Genomic DNA, 24,406 nt, shown 5'->3' with positions numbered 1-24,406 from the left:
TTGATCGTTTTGTCATTTTTGTGCGGAATTCAACAAATATGAAGTCCTGAAGCACCCAGCAGCCTTAATGTCTTATGGATGAAGAGTAATAATCTGTGATACTTTCCGTCGCTGGTGTTTTGGAGACTTCGTAGACTGTGTGGGAGGCCACACTGGTTTAACTAATTGTATATCTTGGTCCATGGTAAAGGTCTTCTTTGGCGGCTCAGCGTGAGGAGGCCAAATTAAACAATGTTTATTTAATTTTTGAGGGTATTGATCAGATTTTTCTTGTACTTTTGATGCTTTTTCATAGATGTCGGACACAGAACTGAAGCTGCTTTGAGAAAGGGAATATCTGCAATCGTGGTCTTCAGAAATGGCATTCATTAAATTCCCTCCAGTCAGCAGTTCTTTCTGAGACCTTTGTCCAAATCTTTCATCAAAATGTCCTTTAGATTTGAAGAGCTGCTTATAATGTGGTGGGCAGTATAAATGTCCATGGAGAGAGACATAGTTTCCAAGGCTGTTGATTATTAGAAAGAAAAATATTGTTTACAGATGTTATGTACACTCCAGTTATCAAAGTAATTCGATGCAATTTTATAAATCACACTACACAGACTATAGTTAGTTAAACTTTTCAATATTTTAAATGCATAATACAGGGGACTATGATATACCTTAATTTATTTTTGCAGTGTTCACAGAAGAAACAGGATTTATGGAATTTCTTTTTGTCTGCTATCAGACCATCCATGGGATACACTCTCGTCCGACACACTGTGCACATCTCCGACTTTGGAACTCGAATCTGGAAAGAGATAAACAGAACAAACAAGTGAATTTCATTTCTAAGTCACAGGCATTCACAGTGCTAGATGACAAGACAAACTGACAAAATGCTAGCTAATTATAAAATAAAATATTTACAGAATGTTCGTGCATGTTGAATATTCTTTAAATATTTAGCAATGTCTGGGAGACTTGAGTTAACTGAGGCATAAACTATAGACTAGGACTTTCTAAACATTCATTCATTCATCTTCTACCACTTATCCGAACTACCTCCGGTCACGGGGAGCCTGTGATCTCAGGCGTCATTGGGCATCACCCTGGACGGAGTGCCAACCCATCGCAGGGCACACACACACACTCTCATTCACTCACACACTAGGGACAATTTTCCAGAGATGCCAATCAACCTACCATGCATGTCTTTGGACCGGGGGAGGAAACCGGAGTACCCGGGGAGAACATGCAAACTCCACACACACAAGGTGGAGGCGGGAATCGAACCCCGACCCTGGAAGTGTGAGGCGAACGTGCTAACCACTAAGCCACTGTGCCCCCCTCTTTCTAAATATAAACCTGAAAATATTTAAAAATAGACAGTAGTATGTGGAGCTTTTGAGACAGAAATATATTATCTGATTTTAAATCTGATTATCAAATATCTGCAGTAATAGTTTGCCGTGAGTACTTAAGTATAAAAATCCTAAATTGTTCTTGCTGGCAATTTTTCAGTTGCATGTCTGACTTGATCCATTAATTGGAATTAAACATAATAATTTCAGAAATGGAATAATTAAAAAAATTCGAATTGGCTAAAATAACCCTTCATATTTAACACATATAATTACTTTAGAGGACTATTTTTTGCTCACCCTGTTCTTTTTTTCTTTTAGGTTTGCTGGATGTCATTATTTAAAAAAAAAAACATTTTGCTGATCATCTTCCAAACTGATCGGTTTGTCTTCATTAATGAGGCAACGATAAAGAATGTGACATATGTAATACATGTGACTTAATGTGTTAACTTTTGACTTTTTGTAATTATGAGCAAAAAAGTAAGCATTCATGACCATAAACAAAGATATTATCTGTTTCAAAACAAAAGTGCTAGAGGAAAAATACAGATCTAAAGATTACCAAATCTAAATCTGATTCAGAAATAGATGCTGCAAAAAACATTCTCATGCAAATTGAATCTTGCATCAATATAAAAGACGTTGACATGGTTAGTGAGATTTCAGGCGCCAGGCAGCAATTATGGTGAAGGCGAAGGAGCTTCCTAAAATTCTCGGGGTTCAAGATTATTAACCAAGACATCAAAGGAAAAAGCCACAGAGCCATAACTAAGACCTTAAACTCCCTTGTCAGTGAAACTGATTACGCTGTTTCAAAGTTGATGGAACTACAAGTAATCGTCTCTTGGCAGCTGCACCATGCAAGACTTTACAGCATTCTCTCAAACTAATGACAAAGAAGGTTAGAGAAAAGCCATCAGTCACTTGAAAAGAGTTGCAGGATGACATGAAATCAGCAGGAACAACAGTTAACTACACAAGAGACATCTCTGCTCCTACAACCCCAGAAAAAATCCTCTGCTATAAAAGAAGCAATGTACAATACAGTCAGGTCAGACACAATGAAAATAAATATATTTTGCAGTAATTCAGCTCATCGAGTTTGATGGCAGAAGTATTGAGGGTATGATCCTGACAACACCATGCACACAGTGAAGTACTATACAGAGGTGGGAGCATTATGATATGGAGATCTTCTCTGCACCTGGGAACTTTCACATTATCAAAGAAAACTTGACTGGAGTGATGTAGCTGGACATATTAGAGAAGAATTTTATCACTTTTATCACTGTAGATGTTTCAACAAGACCTTGACTAGCAACTAACTAGCAAAAATAATTCAAGAAGACCTCATCTTGTATCCCACTGAAATTTTATGGAGGATTTTGAAATCGAAAAGTCTATCAGAGGGACCCTTATAGCCTTAGGGAATTGCAGAGCATTTGCCAAAAGGAAAACTTTTAAATTTGGCCAAAAGGCCAAATTTTTAACCAAAATGCTACAAAAACTGCTAACTATATATATATATATATATTACAAAGATGGAATTGTAAACAACAACTTTCAGGAGTGTTCTTGTTTATGAATATGTCATTTATGTCAAGTGTGTATATTTGGGGTGAATATATATGCATGAATTATATATTAATAACAAAAACATGTGTATACTGTATGTATTCTGAGTACTGTACTTACAGTACATGCAACATGGCTATGTTTAACTATAATCTGCTTTGCAGGCATTGATTCTGCTTCAGCTTGCAGTTAGTTCCCAATCCTCTCATGCAATGTTAGCAGGTTTGTCAGTCACAGCACTCTCTCTTTAATCTGGTAGCCAGTTAAATTCCCTCACCTGAGACACTGTAGCCTAGGCTTTTAAACACACTCTCACTCTCAGTCCACATCTCATGAAATTTTTTCAATAATTCTTCAGCAGAGGCCTCAGGGGATATGTTGAGCTCTGGAGCCTTTTTCTTCACAGCATCAGCATACGAGAACGGAGCATGCTGTGAGACAACACTCTCAGAATGTTCAGATATTGTTGTCGTGCTTATTGTCCCAGTTATCATTGTACCAGCTTCATCGGCAATAATGTTTTCTGTCTCTGAGAAGTCATACTGATTGGCCGGCTTTTCCAGCATTACGTCTTTAAGCAGAGGCGGAGGTGAGGTCTGTTGGGAGAGCCACCTCAATGTCTGTTGATCTTGCTTTGAATCCTGAGGCATGATTTCCCTCACACTTGACACCTGTTCCTCCTGTTTCTTTTTCTCTTCTTTCACAGAGGAACCTTTCTCAGACAGTTCCAAAATGTCTCTTACAACCTTGATGTTATAGTCCGGTCTGTCTAAGGTTTCTCTTTCAATGCCAGACTGTTCCAGGACATCAAATTCTTTGCTGAAACCTTTTGTCCCTGGTACCTTAGGTTCACCGTCTTCTGTATCTGTCCCTAAATGCTCAGGAATATAATTGCTTCTTTTTTGTTCATCCTGAGTCTTGTGTTGAATTAATGACACCTTTACTGAGACAGCTTCCTCTGAACTTCCAGAGTCTTTACACTCTTTCAGAATCCTTCCATCCTCAGCAGGCTTAGTGTCAGGTTGAATTTGACACTGAAATGTGGATGGAATTTCCACAATCTCAGACTTCCTCCCAGTGACTGACCCAGGACGATGGACAGGTTCAGGTGAGGCTGAGGGTCCACTAGAAAGTTTAACCACTTTATCTGAACTTTCAGAGCCTTTATGCTCTTTCATAATCATTTCATCTACAACAGACTTAGCATCAGCTTTAATTTTACACTGAAATATGGCTGGGATTTCCACAATCTCTGACTTCTTTCCAGTGACTGACCCAGGACGATGTACAGGTTCAGGTGACGGTGAGTGTCCGGGAAAAGGTTTAGCCACTTCCTCTGTACTTTCAGAAACTGAATGCTCTTTCAAAATCTTTCCTTCTTCTGCAGGCTTAGAATCAGTTTTAATTTGATTCTGAAATGTGGATAGATTTTCCACAATCTCAGACTTTTTTCCAGTGATTGCCCCAGGGCAATGTAGATGATCAGGTGACGCTGAATGTCCACTAGAAAGTTTAGCCACTTCCTCTGAACATTCAGAGACTTTACGCTCTTTCAGAATCCTTCCTTCTTCAGCAGGCTTAGAATCGGTTTTAATTTGACACTGAAATGAGGATGGAATTTCTACAATCTCAGTCTTCCTCCCAGTAACTGACCCAGGACGATGTACAGGTTCAGGTGACGGTGAGGGTCCGGGAAAAGGTTTAGCCACTTCCTCTGTACTTTCAGAAACTGAATGCTCTTTCAAAATCTTTCCTTCTTCTGCATGCTTAGAATCAGTTTTAATTTGATTCTGAAATGTGGATAGATTTTCCACAATCTCAGACTTTTTTCCAGTGATTGCCCCAGGGCAATGTAGATGATCAGGTGACGCTGAATGTCCACTAGAAAGTTTAGCCACTTCCTCTGAACATTCAGAGACTTTACGCTCTTTCAGAATCCTTCCTTCTTCAGCAGGCTTAGAATCAGTTTTAATTTGACACTGAAATGAGGATGGAATTTCTACAATCTCAGTCTTCCTCCCAGTAACTGACCCAGGACGATGTACAGGTTCAGGTGACGGTGAGGGTCCGGGAAAAAGTTTAGCCACTTCCTCTGAACTTTCAGAGACTTTGCGCTCTTTCAGAATCCTTCCTTCTTCAGCAGGCTTAGAATCGGTTTTAATTTGACACTGAAATGAGGATGGAATTTCTACAATCTCAGTCTTCCTCCCAGTAACTGACCCAGGACGATGTACAGGTTCAGGTGACGGTGAGGGTCCGGGAAAAAGTTTAGCCACTTCCTCTGAACTTTCAGAGACTTTACGCTCTTTCAGAATCCTTCCTTCTTCAGCAGGCTTAGAATCGGTTTTAATTTGACACTGAAATGAGGATGGAATTTCTACAATTTCAGTCTTCCTCCCAGTAACTGACCCAGGATAATGCATGAGATCAGGTGAAGGTTCAGGAGAAAGTTTAGCTGTAGCTTCTCTGAGCCTTGGTAGACTACTGGCTCTTCCTAGAGCGGGTGATGGAGAAGCTCTGCTTAAACGTGATGTAGGAGTTTCAGACCGGCGTGGTGGAGGAGTAGGTGGCATTGGAGGAGGTGATGGCACTCGTTTCTGTGGTGAGTCAATTCTTCTTGTGGATTCAATGGTGATAAATGTGGGTGATGGTGAACGCATTTTTAATGAAGGTGATGGTGATCTGGGGTAAGGAGGATTTTTGCTCTTGCCTTTTTGTTTGCGACTTTCACAAGCGTTTTTTTTCTCCTCTACTTTCTTTTGGTTTTCAACTTTTTTGGAATCTATAGTGATTTTTGAAATCCTTTGAACAACCTTGCCTGATGTACCCCCTTCAGATGTAGCTTCACATTCATGTTTTTCAGTGGTTGCAACATGTCTTTCAACATCCATTAATTTTACTTGAATGATATTTTGTACATGAGCTACAATTTCTTTGATTCTGTCCAAATTATGTTGATCTATATCTTTCACCAAGCTATTCTTTTCCTCTGGACCAATAAGCCACTCTGGGATTTCATTGAGTAATGTCTTCACAGTCTTAGAGTCCATTTTTTCTGTAACTTCCTGTAACTCTGAGATATAAGACAGCAACTTCTGAGCTTCTGCACATCTTTGTAATGCCTCTCTGCTTTCTGTCAAAGTCTTGGAAGGCTTCCTTTGTGTCAGCTCCCCTGTCACATTTACACTTTCATCTTTAGATTTCTGTTGGCTGTCAACCCGTTCCTTCTTTTTCAGAGTCTTGGCCTGTTTTTGAGACTTTACCATAGTGTCCTGTTGCTGCAAACTTTGCTGAACTTTGCTCTCCGTGATGGTGATCTCTTCATGGACTGCAATGTGTTCTCCTTGAATGGTTTTGTGGGTCTGCACCACCACAAATTCCTCTTCTTTCTGATTAGATGTCAAAGCTGGAGATGTTACCTCTGAGGAGGAGGCAGGCAGAGGAAGAATGGTATTACTTTGTGTTTGCCCCTGGGCTTGCTGAGCTGCGTCCTTGTCTTTCTTGGATTTAGCTCTCTTCTTTTTCTTTGGAGAGGCAAGACCATCCTCACCGTGCTTTTGTGTGGCCTGTTTTTCCCCTTTAATCTCTGTGACTTTCCTTTCTCTGTTTTCTCTCACCTGGACATTTTCTGCTGCCACCTTCACCACTTGAGTTTGAGCTGCCGGCTTTTTTTCTGTGCCCTCATCTTTTTTGCGGCCTTTCTTCACTTTTTGAACCATTTGCTCATCTTCTTTAATTTCTGTGTCTATATTTACCTTTGAAGTGTTGCTCTGATCAGGGGATGTCTTTCTCTTGCCTGTTTTTTCAGAGATATTAACTTTCTTACTTTTTTCCACTACAGATTTTTCAGCCAAACTATTATTTACAATATCTTTTTTGCCACTTTCTAACTCAATCGCACTATTCACAGAGTTATCTGTAGAGGCAACTGGACTGTGTTTTTCTTCACCTAGTTCCAGGACATTTGCAGTTACCTGTGCAGCATTGCTAATAACCATCTCTGGGTGTTTAACATGACTTGAGGTCACATGCTGAATACTTCTTGTTGTTGTCACTTGTTTTTTCTTCCTTTTAGATGTGCTAGATGTGGTCTGCTGCTGGACTGAAGTGCTTTGAGATGTCTGATTAGAGATAATGTCCTGCTTAGCTGAGGAAATAATGGCAGACTCAGAAAGAGAATTTTTATTTGTGGTAGAGATTAAAGGCTTGCATGGGAGAGCTTCTGAATGTGCAGCATTCTTGGATGAATCATTCAACTCTGAGTCTGATGTCATTTTGGTCACATTATTTTCTGTTTTCTCTTGTGGGAAATCAAATGGTACGCCCTGTTCAGAATGTGCAGTGCTCTTGTCTCCTGAGGAAAGCGTTTTAAAGGCTGTACTGATAGACTCACACATGTCAATTTCAAATGCTGCGGAGCTGGATGATGTGTGGCTCTCCTTGTGGCTCTCCTTGTGCTGCTGCCTGTATTTTTGCTCAGCTTTAATTAATGGAGTTATGAAGTTACTTTTCAGAGATGGCGGCGGTGGTGAATCTGGTGGAATAAGACCCAAGGGAGGATGTGGGGACTCAGGTGGCTTCACTGAAATGGATGATTGGATCTCAGATGAGACAAGAGTGGATGAGGCAGATGAAACCGTACATTCTCTCTCTGTTGTGCTGATGTTTTTCACTGTTTTAGTGCCTGAAGGCTCTTGTAAAGCTAATCTAGAATGTATATCCACTTTGTCAACATATACAACTGGTTCCAACTTTGGTACTTTACACAAAACTGGAGCTTTGACTGGCTTCACTGTCAGTTTAGTAGGCTTGGTTGCTGTTATATTGGAAAAGAGGTCGAGCTCCATCTGAGTTGGAGGTGGGGGAAGGAATTCTTGTTCTACAACAGGAGGAGGTGTTGGAGTAGGAGGGAGCGGTAAATGATCAGAATCTGATTTCATCAAGTCACAAGGAGGAGGACTGGGTGGTGGAGGAAGATCATTATCGCCCTGGATAACAGGAGGAGGCGTAGGAAAAGAAAGGCTATAATAATCTGGAGGAGGATTTGGAGGAGCAGGGAAGTCAGGCTCAGGTAGTGAAGAGGGAAATGATGGTACAGGAACCTCTTGCTCTCTGGCTTTGCTTTTATCTAATCTTATTATACCTTTAAGGTTTGTTTTGAGATTGCGGAATTCAGTCTTTAAAGTTTTAACCTCGTGAGTCTGCAATATTGTTTTGTGTTCTAGCACAGTGGTTTTTGATGCCTCTGTGCTGGGAGGGTTTTGAGTGACGTGCGTGTTTTTCTCATGAGATGTTGATTCACTTTGCACTGATTTGGTGGTTACAATATTTTCATTCATAGTCTGACTGGCTAACTTCTTTACTGTACTGGAAGGTGATTGAATCTTTTGTTGAGAAGGAGACTTTTTTGCTTTAGGAACTTTCACTTTTCTTATTGGCTCTTTTCTGGGAACCTTTGGACTTGCTTGTTGTGCTGTTTCTAGCAAGCATTTGATTGTACCCTTAACATCACCTTTAATCACCTCCTCCTTTTCTGACTGCACTTGCTCTTGTGTCTCATATAGTGATTTGATTGACATCTTTACGTCACCCTCTGTGCTGGCTCTGCGCTGCATTTTGGCAGTTGAAGGAGGTTCTAATAAGAGCTGAATTGTCCCTTTCACATTTCCTTGGACATCTATATCTTGCTGATAAACCTTTCGCTCATTAGAAGCCTCTTGTAGACTCTGCAAGGCTGAATTAATGTCACCCTTAACAATTTCATCTTTCTCCACTTCTTTCACTACTCGCTTGGCTTCCTCCAAAGATTTTAATGTCCCTTTGATATCACCTGGAACTAAATCTTCAATAACAATTTCAACTTTAGCAGTAGCCAAGTCTTTTAGCGATTTCAATGCTCCTTTGATGTTGCCAGGGATGATTTCAGGCTTTTCTACCTCTTTAGGATGCATTTGGGCATCCTGAAGAGACTTGAGGGCAGTGGATATGTCACCTTTTACAACCTCCTCTTTCTCCTGAACAACCGACTGATTTATAGACTGTGTCAGAGAGTTCAGAGCAGCTCTTAAATCACCGCCTACTATTTCTTCTTTCTGGAGATGTTCAGTTGAAGGCTCTGTCATGAAAACCTTGACTGTGTTATGGACATCACCAGGCACAATATCTTCCCTATCCACAAGGCGACAGATTTTAGCTTGGTTATCCATAAGGCTTTGTCTTGTCCCTTTAATATCACCACAAACAATTTCTTCCTTTTCTTTCTTACTTATTTCAATCTCGTCATGCTCTGTTTGGAGCTGTTTCAAGTAGACCAGAGCCCCTGACTCAATGCAAGTTGAATAAAAGCTCACATTTCCCTTTTCAGTTTCATCTACCTTAATTCTATTAATTTGTTCTGTGACTGGATTATAAAGTTTTTCTAGACAGCCTTTTACATTGCCTTTAGTCACATCCTCTTTTTCAATATTGGTATCCTCTTGTTTATTAAAAAGAGAATATATAGTCATGCGCACATCTCCTTTTTCATCCTCCTGTATAAGAATTCCATGTTTGCCAGCACTCTCCTCCATCAATAGGTTGTTTATGGCTTCTTGAATGTCACCCCTAATAATTTCCTCTTTTTCTACATTAATGCCAGAATCCTGATTGAACAGCTGTTCCACAGTGCTACTGATATTTCCTCTTTCCTCTGCACTGATAACAATTCTTTCTTCTTTTGTCTCTTGCCTGTAGAGGAGATTCATCATGATGTTCTGCAAGTCTCCTTTGATTATTTCTTCCTTCTGAATCTCAGGCGACTCTTTATTCATTAGATTATACTTAGCCATGCGCACATCTCCAATCTCATCAGTCTCTATTATAATTCCTTTGGATTCTACCATTCTGCGACTGTATAGCTCCTTAAGGGTTTCTTTTATACTCTTACCAATGATTTCAGTTTTCACTGCACTGTTTGCATTGAAGTCAGGCAAAGGAGTAGTTTCAAAAAGCCAAGTTGTTGTTTTCACATCTCCTTTGGGTATTTCTTCACAAATAAGTTGCTCAGTCTCCCCCTTTTCATTGATACTATTGAGTGGATTTTTCTCAAACAACCACACAGATTGTTTAACATCCCCTTTGACCTGTTCTTCCACAACAACTTTCTCCATCTGGTTTTCAGTGTTTTCCCCATGGATCTGATCAATGGTGCGAGTCTCAAACATCCACTTAGCTGCCCTAACATCGCCTTTATGAATCTCACTCATGCTAACAGTGCGTACTAACTTCTGTGACGTTAAGTCAGATTCAAAGCGCTCTTTGTTTGTCTTTACATCACCCCCTCTAATGTCTTCCACAGTTTTAACAGAGATTTGGCTGTGGTCAGTAATCTTGTCAAGAGGTTGGGTTTCAAATTTCCATCTAGCAGAATTGACATCGCCTTTGAGAACCTCCTCTTCAGTAACAGCTTTGATTAGGTAGACTTCATTGGTATCTCTTATGGAATCAAGTGGCTTGGTTTCAAATAACCAACGGGTGCCCACTACGTCCCCTTTCAGTACCTCTTCTTTTGTAAGTGTGGTGACTTCATGGTAATGCCCTTCTGTGTCCTGGATAGCATAAAGTGGCTGAGTTTCAAACATCATTGCATAATTTTTCACATCTCCTTTCTCCTCATCTTCACAGATTATTCTCTGCAGTTTTTTCATCTCTGATTCAGAAGAGAGCTCTTGGATTTTATCTAAAGTACACGTCTCAAAAACACATCGACTCTTATCCACATTGCCTCCTTGGATGTCAGTCACAGTGCGTGTCTCCTTTACTTCATCTGGGTCCTCATGGATTGTATCTATTGGATAATTTTCAAAGAGCCATTTGCAATTTCCTACATTTCCTTTCTTAATGTCCTCAGCTTGGTCTGATCTCAGCTGGCGCATGAATTCCTCTGAAGTTGAGGTGATGACATCAGAGGACTGGTTCTCAAATATGTATTTCATTCGTGATACATCTCCAGAATGGATATCAATCTCAGTCACCTGTTTAAACGTGCATCCATCCTCTCCGGTGATCTTTTCAATGTTCTCGGTCTCAAAGAGGAAGCAAGCCGTACGTACATCTTTTCCCTGAATATCTTCTTGCTTTACAGTGCACGTTTTAAACACAGTCTCAGTCTCAGTCTCATCTCGGATCGTATCAAGCGCTTGAGTTTCAAAAAGCCAGGTGCAGGTTTTAACGTCACCTTTCTGAACCTCGTTATTTCCATTTTCACTCTTGAGCTCAACCTTTTCATACAGCACATCCATTGGTTTGGTCTCAAATAGCCACTTACATGTCTTTACATCACCTTTCACTATATCACTTGTCTCTTTAATAACACACTCTTCATCTTCAATATTGCTGAAGTATTTGATGGCATCAAGCGGCTGTGTTTCAAAAAGCCATTTAGCTGTTTTGACTGTACCTGTTTCGACCTCTTGCTGAGTAATGCCTTTAATGACTTGGTACTTGCTTATACTTTCATCAAACTGGTCAATAGGGCAGGTTTCAAACATCCACTTACAGGTTTTCACATCTCCTTTCACAACCTCTTCACGCCTCACAGTTTTCAATTCATGGTAGTGGCCTGAGCTATCCTGCATGGCATAAATTGGTACAGATTCAAATAACTCTTTGTTGGATTGTACAGAGCCTTTGGTCACACCTTCAACTTGAATCCTTTGACTTTCATCATATCTGCTCACATCACATGTTTCGAAGATTTGCATGTAATTTGTTACATCCACTTTTTCAATATCCTCTAAATTTACTGTTCTAGTCATTTCCTTTTTTTCATCCCTAATTTGTTCTAGTGGCTGGCTTTCAAACACCAGTTTCTGGTACTGAACATCACCTTTCTCCTCTTCAGCTGTCACCGTTTTTTTGAGTTTCCCCACTTCTGCGAGTTCCTTCAACTCATCTTCTGGTATAGTTTCAAAAAAGTGTCTGGCACTTTGAACATCACCTCCAATAATTTCTTCAGTTTTCAGAGGTCTGGCATTCAAATCATCCTTTAATGTGTCCATAGACTGAGTCTCAAATACCCAGCAATTCTTGCGCACATCACCTTTGTAGTATTCTTCATCTATCTTTTCGGTGTTAATCATTTTCATCAGTTCCTTCTTTTCCTCTCTGATATCTTCGAGTCTCTTGTTTTCAAATAGCCATTTTTGATGTTTTACATCACCCTTCTCGTCTTCCAAGGCAGCTATTTTTTTTAGCTTTCCCGGTCCATCATCCTCACTTTGTATGTTCTCTAGACGTGGATTCATCAACATCCATCTTTGGTGTCGAAGATCCCCTTTATCTTCATCAGTTGCTAGACTTTTCTTCAGCTTTCCCACCTCTGGCAGTTCTTTCAGTTCTTCTAATGGTGCTGTTTCGAATAAATGTCTTACTGTTTGTACATCACCACCAATGATTTCAGTGGTGATGGGCCTGGAGTTGGAATCATCTTTTAGAGTATCCATGGGCTGTGTCTCAAACATCATACATTGTTTGCGTACATCAGCCCCAATAATCTCCTCTGTCTGTTGTCTAAGTATACTTTCCCATTCTTCAACTGAAGAGTTAAGGTTTTTTGCTTCAAATAACCATCTTCCTGTTTTGACATCACCTTCAATACTGTCTTCCAGCGAAATACTGGAGATAAGCTTAACATCAGAAAGGTCTTTGTTGATTATGTCAAGAGGCTGTGTCTCGAAAAGCCACCGTGATGTTTTGACATCACCTTTCTCAGTCTCTTCACGACGAACACACGTAATTTCTACTATTTGACCTGAGTGCTCCCTTAAAACACACATGCACTGGGTTTCAAAGTGCCAGACAGTTGTCTTCCCATCAGCTTTAATCTCTTCCATGACAGATTTCAGACTTAGAAGGTGCTTTTCATCCATGGTTTCAGTATCACCCACAGAATCCATTCCCTGTTTTTCAAACATGTACCGCATAGATTTCACATTACCATGGACTGCTTCTTGTGTGAAGATAACCTCTTTGGTTTGCTCATCGTCACCATGCATCTTATTCAGTGAGTCCATTGGCTTTGTTTCAAACAGCCAGGCTGCTGCACGAACATCATTTTTACCCATTTCATTGTAAGACGTTTTCTTTGCAGACTTACTAGCATCCAGCTTTAATGTGTGTTGAGTCTCAAACAATAAAGCAGTGTTTTTTACATCACCTCCAGCTATGATTTCTTGCTGAAGTCTATTTTCGCTTTCCTCATCGTCATCCGAACAGTTCTTAATGCAGTCGAGAGGTTTATTTTCAAACATCCAGCGCATAGACTGTACCTCCCCTTGCAAGATTTCATCCCATTCCAGATATTCTCTCTCTGGGCTCCCATTAGGGCTGCTGCAACTGTGTTTGTACTGGTGTATGGCATCTTGTACATCACCTACCATCTCCACATCCATGTCCATCTCATTTATGTTGTTATATAACTCTCGCTCCAGGTCTTTCCTAACATCTGGGTGAATGTGCTTGCACAGGCGCTTCACTTCCTGCAGTTCTCTCTGTTTACAATATTGATCTTTGTGAATGATGTGCTTCTTTGGGGGTGTTGGTTCAGGGGGCTCTGGGAAAACTATGTCTTCAGAGAGATCCTCCAGTAAGTCTGGTGGTGGAGGAGGTAAGTAATCGAAGTCTTCATCATAATCATTAAAAGGCACTAATCCTAAATGCCCTGAATCTGTTCCAGAAGCTTCTGCTATATTGTTTGACAGGACACACGCGTCATCCACGGAGGCCTGATAGGATACTTTTATATCTGAGGCCTTCTGAGAATGGCTGACTCTATGTTCAGTCTTTTGGGAAAGAAAATTTGATTGTATTATTCAGCAGAGAAATCTGAGCCCATTTTTATTACATCTGAAATGTCTGAAATGATTGGGCAATCATGTTTGAAAAAACAAAATTAAATTTAACTAATTAGATGGACCTCAGTAGTGTTGGATACCAGATGGATATCAGTACTATGATGGGTGTTATCTGTTGTTTGCAGATTGTATTTAATATCCCCAAACAGAGTGGACTGAGAAAAAATATATAATAATAGGTAATTACCTTGATTTTCTTATTTGGAGCAGCTTCCTCAATGGTCTTCTCAAAGTGCCGTGCCAGCTCTTTGGCTGAGAGTTTTGGATAATACTCCTCTTCATCTGCAATGAAATAAATAATGCATTTTAAATTAGCCCTGGTTTCAGAAATGTATTTATAAGTGGAAATTATTCATAAACATTTTGTGACAGTTTTGCCAAGAACCTCCACACCTTTACCCTCATAATAGGCATTCAAATTCTCCCTCCATTCATGTCAGTTTCCTCTATGTTCTCCTGTTTCATCCTAACCAAAAATCATATCTGGTATGTGGATTTAATATGCTAAAAATACCCCAGGTAAAAATGAAAGTGTGAATGTGTGTGCATGTCTGGTGCCCTGGATATACACACTCACTGGCAAACAAACAAACACACACCCACACACACATACACACACACACACACACAGGTCAGCAAAATATTAAAACCACTGGCAAGTGAAGTGAATAACATTCATTATCTTGTTACAACGGCACTTGTCAAAGGGTGGGATATATTAGGCAGCATGTGATCAGTCAGTTCTTGAAGTTGATGTGTTGGAAGCATAACAAATTGCCAAGGTTAAGGGCCAAATTGTGTTGGCTAGACAACTCTAAAAGAGTATCTCCAAAACAGCAGATCGTGTGAGGTGTTCCTGGTATTAGTGGTTAGTACCTATCAAAATTTGTACAGCCGGTGAACCACCGATCAGAAATAACATTAAAAGTACTTGCTTAATATTGTGTAGGTCACACGTTAGCAGCAGATCCTTTGAGTTGTAAGGTGGGGTCTCCATGGATCAGAATGTTTGGCCAAAACATTCTAGAAATGCTCGCTCAGATAAAAACTGGGGAGTTTGAAATCCATGTCAATATTTTGAACACTTTGTCATGTTCCTCAAACCATTCATGAACAGTTGTTGCAGTGTGGCAGGTCCCATTATCCTGCAGAAAGAGGCCACTGCTTTGTTGACAAAAAGAGGTGTACTTGGCCTGCAACTATTTTTAGGTAACTAAAGTAACAGCCACATGAATGCCAAAACCCAGCTTTTCCAGTAGAGCATTGCTCAGAGCATCACTCTGCGTCCACTGGCTTGCCTTCTTCTCATATTGCATCCTGGTACCATCTCTTTCCTTTGTTATTGATGCACACACATCCGGCTGTCCACATGATGCAAAAAGAAAGCCTGATTTATCAGTCCAGGTCACCAATTTTCATTGCTCCACGATCCAGTTCTTATGGACAGTAATAGTCAGAATGTGGCTACAGAACCTCATACACAGCAAGGTGTGATACACTGTGTGTTCTGACACCTTTTTAACATAGCCAGCATAAACATTATCAGCAATTTGTGCTACAGTAGCTCTTCTGGGATCAGACCACATGGGCTAGACTCTGTTTCCCAAGTGCATTAAAGAATCTTAGACAACCGTCTGGTCCACTGGTTGTCCTTCCTTGGATGACTGTAGGCAGATACAGTACTAACCACTGCATACAGGGAACACCGCACAATACCTGCAATTTTGGAGATGCTCTGGCCCAGTTGTCAAGCCATTAAAATTTGGCCCTTGTTAAATTTGCTCAGATCCTTATGCTTGACCATTTTTTCCTTCTTCCATCACATCAATTTTGAAAACCAACTATTTACTGCCTATTATATCCCACCCCTTGACAACTGCCATTGTAAAGAGATTACCACTTCATCTGTCAGTGGTTCTAATTATTGACAAGTTATTGACAACTCCAAGTAACAGTTGGAGTTCATCTGCAGGAGTGAATACAATTAAAAATAACATTAAGGTAAAAAAAAGGATCAATGTAAGAAATTCTCACCATTCTCACTATGATAGTTTTCAACACTAGAAGAGGCCACTCCCTGGTGAACAGTCAGATGTGAAACCTGTTAAAGAAAGTGTGATAATTATAATCTAGATTAAGTTCTAATATATAAATCACATTAAGCTGCAAAAACCACACTCATTGTTTCATGGATTGTCCTACTGCAATTCAAGTACATATTAAAGTACTGGATGTATTATTGCCGTTACAGTGACATCTGTTTCCTAGAAAGATCACAAAATATATTGTGGCTTGGAATTTGAGAGGGAAAAACAATAACCATGATATATTTAAAAAGAAAAGGCTATAAAGAATAAAGTGTTGTTGTTTGGGCTTGTGTACCTCTAAATGTTACTTAGGAGTTTTAGAAGAGGTCTAACATTTATTATTGTTTTCATGTATCATAGTGGAGTATGGAGTAGCAAATAGGCAAATTAGAAATGATATTATAGTTTTTTAGAGATCCTCTGAGATATAAATTAGTGCTGTGATTGCCTGTGTAGCTTCCTTCTACTGCCTGTTTGGATTAGTCATTAGAGGTACAGCTTGAGGAGCATCTGTACCCTTTCAGCCTGTTGGGATTCTCCTCCTTTAATTCCGCTTCTCACTGTTAGCTCAGATGAGTCTGACACTTCCTGGGTGTGATGGAAGACAGTGTGTTAAGAGAGGTCAAGATGTATGCAAAGACACACACACACACACACACACACACACACACACACACACACACACACACACACTCACATAAATACTGTTTATTATTAAGTCTCAGTGTAGATATACAATTTCAGTTATCATAAACAATCTTAGCAGTTTACAGATAGCTTACAATATACACAGCTTACAATAGTATACAGTAAGTACACAATGGCTTTGTCAAACAGAGAGGGTTTCTATAATCACCCAATTTGTGGAATATTTTGCCAGTCTCTTTTAGTGTTCAGTACTGCAATCTATGCAGCACCACTGATGGAAATGTCCTAAACCCCCACACACTATACCAATTAATTGGAATTGGAAATTGGAATTGGAACCTATTCGGTTAACAGTATCTACTTGGGGTGATATTAAAGCTTTAGTTTGGCACATGTGAATGTACATTTCAAATAAATACACACACAGCTCTGTTTGTCCTTACATCAACAAAAAATCTCTCTATTTTTTAGGAAGTCTTAATCTTCTATAGGAAGTCTAATCAATCTCTTAGTCTTGATTGATTAGATTAGATTAGATTAGATTCAATTTTATTGTCATTACACATGTACAAGTACAAGGCAACGAAATGCAGTACCGCAAAGTTGCAGATTCTGGAGAGACCTTGAGCCTCGCGATGTGCTCGCGCCGCCATCTTGGTCAATATCCCAATTTTTAAATATCCCTGCACATTTTTAAATGTGCAGATTACATAATCTGCACATCTCAAAACACTTTTCTTTTTTCCATGAGTCCAAACAAACTCTCACTCGCTCTTTTAATCAGCACACAGCAAAAATCTCCTGAACTAATCCACAGATAATTAGAAGTAACTCCTATTCTGTCAATAATCGATTCAGGCAAGACAAATTATTCTAATAGTGCACGTCATCAAGAACAATAGAGATGGCCCTTCATTAATGAAAGATATTCTGCAGTGACATTGGGCCAATCTGAATGAAATCTCCATTTCAGGAGTGTCACCATCAGCCTACAGATCTGGTTTGTGAATATATAAACAGTATAAATTGTTTTCAGGCTCACATTAATTCAAACAGAGTGAGACACAACCGGACAAGCTGGCATAAATGCATATTTCAATGTAAACTCCCAGAGCACTTTAGCTCCTGTTGTTGCATTTGTAGAAATAACAGACGTGAAAGCAGCTTTTAAAGCCGCTTTTGTTCAGTATTCAGCCTTATCTTTTCTCTAGAGTGGCACGTCAAACAGTGCAGGGAGTGGGGCATTCAGGAAGAAAGCACTGGTGTGGATGGATGGTTTGAATTTTGAGAGGCAGTGTAGGATTTTACAAAATTTGAATCTATTGAGTCTGGTTTTACATTTTCCATCTCTTTCTGCTAGTCATTCATACAGGTGTTGCATGAATACAATTAGCATTTGTGAATAGTAAAAGTTATGTGTGGAATGCATCTTCTGCATTTTATTCCAGAGAGGTTTTTTTTAAGTGTTTGGGGTTTAGTTATGTTTTAGTATTATAATTTTCTTCAAATTTGGTAATGATATCAATAAAAGTTCCATAGCTGACAACCTTTGTAATTCATACTGTGCCTGTGTGCAGACTAAAAGAACATTATTCTGAAATTACCTGCATGGATCTATGTGTGGCATGAAACTCTGTCACTGTGCGAGTGGAAGACTTCTCTTCACTTTCAAACTGTCTGCGAATGCTGGCCAGCCCTCCAGACACAGAGCAGACATCAGCTTCTTTCATGACCTAGTGAAATAGACATGGGCAGAAAGAGAGAGAGATAGAGAGAGAGAGAGAGAGAGAGAGAGAGAGAGAGAGAGAGAGAGAGAGAGAGAGAGAGAGAGAGAGAGAATCATAAAACTTTTTGAAATTTATTTTTTTTTTGCTGTTAAAAACTGCTGATCAGAGTAACCTGTAGGAGGTCGTCTATGTGGCAGAGGTGGTTTGTAGGAGGCAAAGGCAGCCTATAGAGGTCAGAGGTGGTATTTTTTGCCATCTAGGGGGCAGGAAAAGGCTACAGTTGGTAAAGGTGACACCGAGCATATAGGGGCAGATGTAGTCAGTAGGGGGTGGCCTATAGGGTTTAGAGGTACTCAATAGGGTGCAGAGAAGAGAAATAGATGTGGCAGATGTGGCCTATACAGTAGGGGTGAGAGGTAGCCTGTAGAGGACAGAGTTGCCCTGTATTGTATAGAGGTGATCTACAGGGGGCAGATGTGGTCTGTAGTGGCCAGAGGTGGTGTATGGGGCAGAAGAGGCCTACAGGAACAAAGGTGGTGTGTAGAGGGCAGAAGACTGTCTAGAGTGGGCAGAATTGGCCTATAGGGGCAGAGGTAGCCTGTTTGGAGCAGAGGTAGCCTGTGATGGGCTGACTCACTACTGAGGTAGAGGTTGTGTGGATGGGGCTGTGGTAACCTGTAGTGCTGTTTTGTAATACTATATTTAAAGCCCTGCAAAAAGACAAAGGAAGTAAATAAGGGGGTGTCGGGTTATTATTGAGTTGTGGAATATCCACACTGATCAGCTTAACACATTACAAAGCCATCATCTGGGACCACAAAAACACAGTTAGATGCCTTGTATCAGAGCTGGAGTCTTAGTTTAAGGCCCTCTAATGTAAAAGTGATATATTTATAATAAAATACTTCTAAAATCATCCAAATTCACCTTCTTTATTTCTTCTCTCTCTCTCTCTCTCTCTCTCTCTCTCTCTCTCCCCCTCTCTCTCTCTCTCTCTCTCTCTCTCTCTCTCGCATATTTTGATTTCACAGATGTTCAACCATATGTTATTAAACACTGTCCTTTATAAATCTAAAGTAGCATATTCATAGGCAGTTTTAATATCATTTTGCATATCTTAAAGGGACACAGGATTCTATTAACTGTGACTGTTATAAAAAACACATTAAATTAAATATATAATAATGATAATAATAACAACAACAACAACAACAACAACAACAACAACAACAACAATAAGAAGAAGAAGAAGAAGAAGAAGAAGAAGAATACCTTGTTGGTATTCATGCACACTCCTTTTCTAACATACTAACAGGTTTGCAGGGATTTGAATCACACTCACTGGGTTCAACCTGTAGAGCAGCATGTTAGTGTGTTTGTGTGTTTGTGTATGTGTGAGCTTGTGTACCCCGTTGGAAAAGCCTGGTGTGTCCTGGTTGGTAACAGCAGCTTGATACATGGCCATGCGGTTCTTTAGAGGGATAGGTTCAGAGTGAGGCCTGCTCCTCTGCAGCTCTGGCTCCTCAGGATGTCCAGTCCTGGGTACCACCACACTGCCTTCAGCTAAACACACACACGCGCACACACACACACACACACACACACACACACACACACACACACTTATCAATTAAATTACACATCCTCAATAGAAAGAGGCCACTTGAAGAAACCCAATACACAACTACAGTATACACAGCAGATCTGAACTTTCTACAGTGGAATATTTTTAGTGATGAAACAATCCACGATAAATAAAAATGTAAAATTATGAATACAAAAAAAATTTACATAAATGAAAGCTAAATTCCATAACAAATAACATTATGTTACATCATGCTCTGTGCAAGCTGAAAAATCCACTTGCCTAAAATTAAATATAGCCTCACACCATACAAGGAGCTCATATTCCAAGGGCAGAGGATCCTTATATCCATGCACTATGCATTTATCAGAGGTTGCTGGGGTGTGAGGCACGTGAATGTTTACCTGAACAGTATCTCATTTTGACACAGCACCACACTATGCAGAAGTTATATCTAGACAAGGAAACAGACTGGCTGTCAGCCATGTCTTTAAGCATTTAACTCGATGTTGTTGGCATATGAAGTCACTTTGTTACTATATCCAGCTTATACTTGCATCATGCAAGATGTTGCCAGGTTAAAATGGGAAAATAAAAGATCAAGAATTTCTTCCTTCTTTATGTATTATTCAAATCAATTGCACAATGTCCCACTGACAGTCCAATTAAACATGTGAGATTATAGATTTATGTCTCAGTGCCTGATGTAAAACATCATTACGATAATGAGCTGCTGGAAACCCAAACATTTTCATACCTTTGGGCCAAACAGACACACACACAAACACACATACTCTGCATTATTCTCATTACCAGAGGAAGGTGAAAGTTACATGTGAGACAGACAGACGACTCTTTCACAGATGCACAGCGTGAGAGAAAAATGTCTCCTTTGTGCTTAAGCAATTCAACTGCCCCAACTTACTCAGTAATTATACTGTGACATTGTTTCTGATCTGACATGGTTCTTAAAAAATTGCTGTACTACAGCTTGCGCACTTCTGTTCTAACAATTCGAAGCAGTGACATTGTTTACTCCTGTACACACTGTGAAATGCAATTCTGTGTGGTCATTTTTCAGTCCTTTGACATTTTCCCTTCAGATAATAGTATAAACAAACATGTTAATGCTTTACAAAACATCTAACACAGAAATCCAGTGCTGAGGAATGAAGTTCTGCCAAACTGATTTGTGTAAAAACGCTTTGATATTTCAGTCATTCTTAATAAAAAATTCAATAGCTGAGGTATAATTTCAGAAGGTGAGTAGACCAGTAATATGCTGTAAATATTTAATTTGTATGAGGAGAGTGGCCCAGATTCCTTTATGGTATAGCATGTGGAGGATTGTTTTCCCAACTTTTTATTAATCTTTTCTAAATACGATTTGTGTGTATAACCATAACCCTCATACAAAATTGATTCCTTCTGATACTGCATGCAGTTGAAAAAGTCAAGTTGTAAATTGTTAATAGTAGCATGTTGAACAAAATGCACAATTATGCCACTGCTATAAAAATGATTATGGTGCTACTGTTTGTTCATTTCTTAAAAAGCTTCTTAAAACGCATATAGCCTTTACTCAAGCAAAAAAAAACTTTCTCCATGGTTACATTATAGTCACATTCAGTTACATTATAATAAAATAATAATCTTTAAATATACATATTGTTCAGACTGTGCACTTGATAGAAAAAAACTACAAGAAAGTCACAGCTATATAGTTTACTTTAATACAGTTTTATCTGTATAGTACTTTTAACAAGATACTGATGCAAGGCGTTAGACAGTGTGATTATAATAAGTTCCTTTCTTTAATTTATATAGTCAAATGGAATACAAACCTGAAGGAATCTATACCGGTGCTATTTATATCTCTACATCCTGAGTGTTTCTCAATCAGAAAGGATTCCAAGTAGAACAGCTTAAGGAAGACGAAGTGCACTTATTCTAAGAGTGTACTGTATTAATGCTTAATGGTACGATGTTAACTACCCATTGACTAGTTAAAAAATAGAATTTCTATATCTTTACCACATTAGCATCCAGAGTTGATCAGACTAAATAAAAACATGATTTATCTTGTTGGAATAATTCAGGAAAATACAGAAGGTTTCTACAGTATGTCTGTCAGGCAGTTACACAGCAAGCTATACATATCTAGCCCAGTCAGAGCTGCTCTATACATGTAATTCCTCACAACTCTCCAGAAAATATAAAAGTCAATATATATTACTGAACTATGCACAAGACATGGATCGAATGCTGTGTAAATAAGGAGTTGAAGGATCCCTAAGAATTGTTTGCATGCCAAAATGTGCATGCTATTCTTATAAACAGCATGCACAGTGTCTGAAACACATGACATTCACTATGCTTGACTTATTGGTACATTACAGATTACATCCCTGGATCTAGACCAGTCTCTGACCCTAAATTAGACCCACTGACATTGGAGGCATGTTAGAGAAAAGCAATCAAACTGTCAGAGAAATGTGTCTAGTACATTGCATGGCAGGGAATAAGTGTGATTGCTGTTACTTTAAATTAAAAAAAGACTTTAAAAGCTAGTATGTGAAACGTTTTTGCAATGTACATATAAAAACTTGGTGGTCCAGAGTCATTGACATGTGACCTGAAAAAGTCTGTTGTGTCAAAATGTGTCCACAGTTCTTAGCTATCTTGTGACAAGTAATGTTCAGTTGCGAGCTCACATAACAGAAATGTGAAGTAATCTAGGCGCCAAGAAGCTGCAAAAAATAAATCTAACTTATTTTAAAACAGTGCAACAAGGAGGCTCGGGTTTCGTGTAGGGGAGCACACATGAGTAATCCTGTAAGAGGTTTAATACTAAAAGTCTGCTTAACCTGAGCTGTAGGTGATAAATACTGACACAAGAGAATATGCAATTGATTATATGTATAATGTATAATATGAATATGTAATATGTAATTGTAATATGAATATGTAATGAATTGTCAAATATTTAGAATTACAATATTAATAAAAACTAAAAATAGATAACAGACAAGTGAAACAACTATTGAGTAATGATTATTGATATGCATATCATATTCAGTTCTTATCTAAGGATGATTTTACTCTGTGAATATGTGAAAAGTTGCCAGACAAATCATAGGTCATACACATAAGACACATAACTGTTTTAAAGTAATTTTTTCATAAGTTGGCAATCAGAGTGTCTGCATTATTACTGAAAGGGTGAGCATAGTTTCAGTGCTGGGTAACAGCAAATATTTATGATAGAGTTGTGATATGAGTATAGAATTAAAAATGTAAAAATTAGCATTAGTTTGTGTGTATATGTGTCTCCATAACGATGGAGCCTGACCACCTCAATGCCCTTTCTTACAAGGTCTAGTAGTTTCTATATTTATTCAAAGACACGATGTATCCTAACAATCTTGTAGTGGTTATATAAAATATATCTTGCATATATGTATGATCCAGTATGCAGCTCAGTATGGGGCCAAGACAGTTGGTCTTCAATCAAGCAAGTTGTTAAATTGCCAGTGTAACACGAACAACTGTGTAAAGGCATTTACATAATCGTGAAAATATTTAGCAGTTAGCAGTTATGTTGTACATTATCTACTGAAAAACACAAGTATTGTTTTCTACTCTCAAAGTGTACCAGGGAATCAATTAATGCCTAAGTTACCTATGGGTTTTTATTTCTGAAAATCCTGCACTTCAATCAATAAATGCACCACTTATTTACACCATTTCTATTCCAAACCAGCTCCACAAGTATTGCCTGTCTTTGTCACCCTAAAAACAAGAACAATGTTCTCATATAATTAACTCTTGCACAATTCAACATCAAATACAAGCAGATTAGTTCACATTGACTCACCAACTGTGTGTAGCTTTATCTATAAAGGACAAGTGTGAAGTGTGACAGAAATCCACAGATTGGGTCAGTTGTGTTCAGCCTGGACTGCAGGTCACCTAATGTGACAGCAGTCTTGCCAATCCTGCTGTGGTGGTGGAGACCAGCTCCTCCAGCAGCTTCACTACGTTAACTCTGTCCAACAAGCGCTGAGGGACAGCTGATTTTATTTTAGAGCCCTCCTCTCCCCTGACTGCACAATCCCACTGCCACTGAAGCTTTTTTTAGAGCTTTTTTTTTTTCAATGCCTTCCATGTTCAGTCACTGAAATTCACTTCCCTCAGCTTCCTGCCCCTCCCTTTCTCTAATAAATCAACACATGCATTTTGTCAATCAAGATGACATTATGCCATGAATGGGGTGGAGGTAAAACCCAATAATGTTCTTCTACTGAGGTCCCTGCCCAAATTACATCTCTCTATTGGGGTGTTCTGACATATCCACAGGTTTCTACAGGTTTCAAGCAGGATCCAATACCAGATAGTCAATGGAAGGCCAAGATCAACTGAAAACAGATGCAAACAAGTGTGACTCCTGATTGGTTGAAAAGTTTGCAGACAAAGTTGCAGGCCTTTTAGACACATGCAACCATTTTTTGTGGACAGCCTGCTGCAAATGTCTGGTTATTGC

General features: G+C 39.2%; 1 protein-coding gene across 1 annotated transcript; it reads right to left on the bottom strand.

Annotated features, from left to right (window-relative positions):
• Positions 1-378: 378 nt before the first annotated feature.
• xirp2b (xin actin binding repeat containing 2b) lies at positions 379-23,886 on the bottom strand. The gene is made up of 9 exons (XM_060876641.1): positions 23,741-23,886; positions 19,687-19,841; positions 18,156-18,284; positions 16,420-16,491; positions 15,851-15,917; positions 14,004-14,098; positions 3,202-13,744; positions 663-793; positions 379-505 (listed from the first exon to the last, which is right to left on the bottom strand). The coding sequence occupies exons 2-8, from the start codon at positions 19,741-19,743 to the stop codon at positions 702-704; spliced, it is 11,055 nt and encodes a 3,684-aa protein (XP_060732624.1). The 5' UTR covers positions 19,744-19,841; positions 23,741-23,886; the 3' UTR covers positions 379-505; positions 663-701.
• Between the last annotated feature and the right edge of the window lie 520 nt (positions 23,887-24,406).

The sequence above is a fragment of the Tachysurus vachellii genome, chromosome 8 (genome assembly GCF_030014155.1).
Source record: "Tachysurus vachellii isolate PV-2020 chromosome 8, HZAU_Pvac_v1, whole genome shotgun sequence".
Lineage (NCBI taxonomy): Eukaryota > Metazoa > Chordata > Actinopteri > Siluriformes > Bagridae > Tachysurus > Tachysurus vachellii.
Note: the sequence above shows the minus strand (reverse complement) of the source record. Positions and strands in the feature narration are given on the sequence as shown.

What these genes read in the sequence shown, in the direction of transcription:
- xirp2b (XM_060876641.1), bottom strand. Translation starts at nt 19,743, where the DNA reads ATGGCCATGTATCAAGCTGCTGTTACCAACCAGGACACACCAGGCTTT. An exon ending in CACCAGGCTTTTCCAACGGG is followed by an intron (nt 18,285 to 19,686) that starts GTACACAAGCTC and finishes CTATTTCACTAG; the next exon opens with GTCATGAAAGAAGCTGATGT. An exon ending in CCTAGGCTACAGTGTCTCAG is followed by an intron (nt 794 to 3,201) that starts GTGAGGGAATTT and finishes ATCTCTTTCCAG; the next exon opens with ATTCGAGTTCCAAAGTCGGA.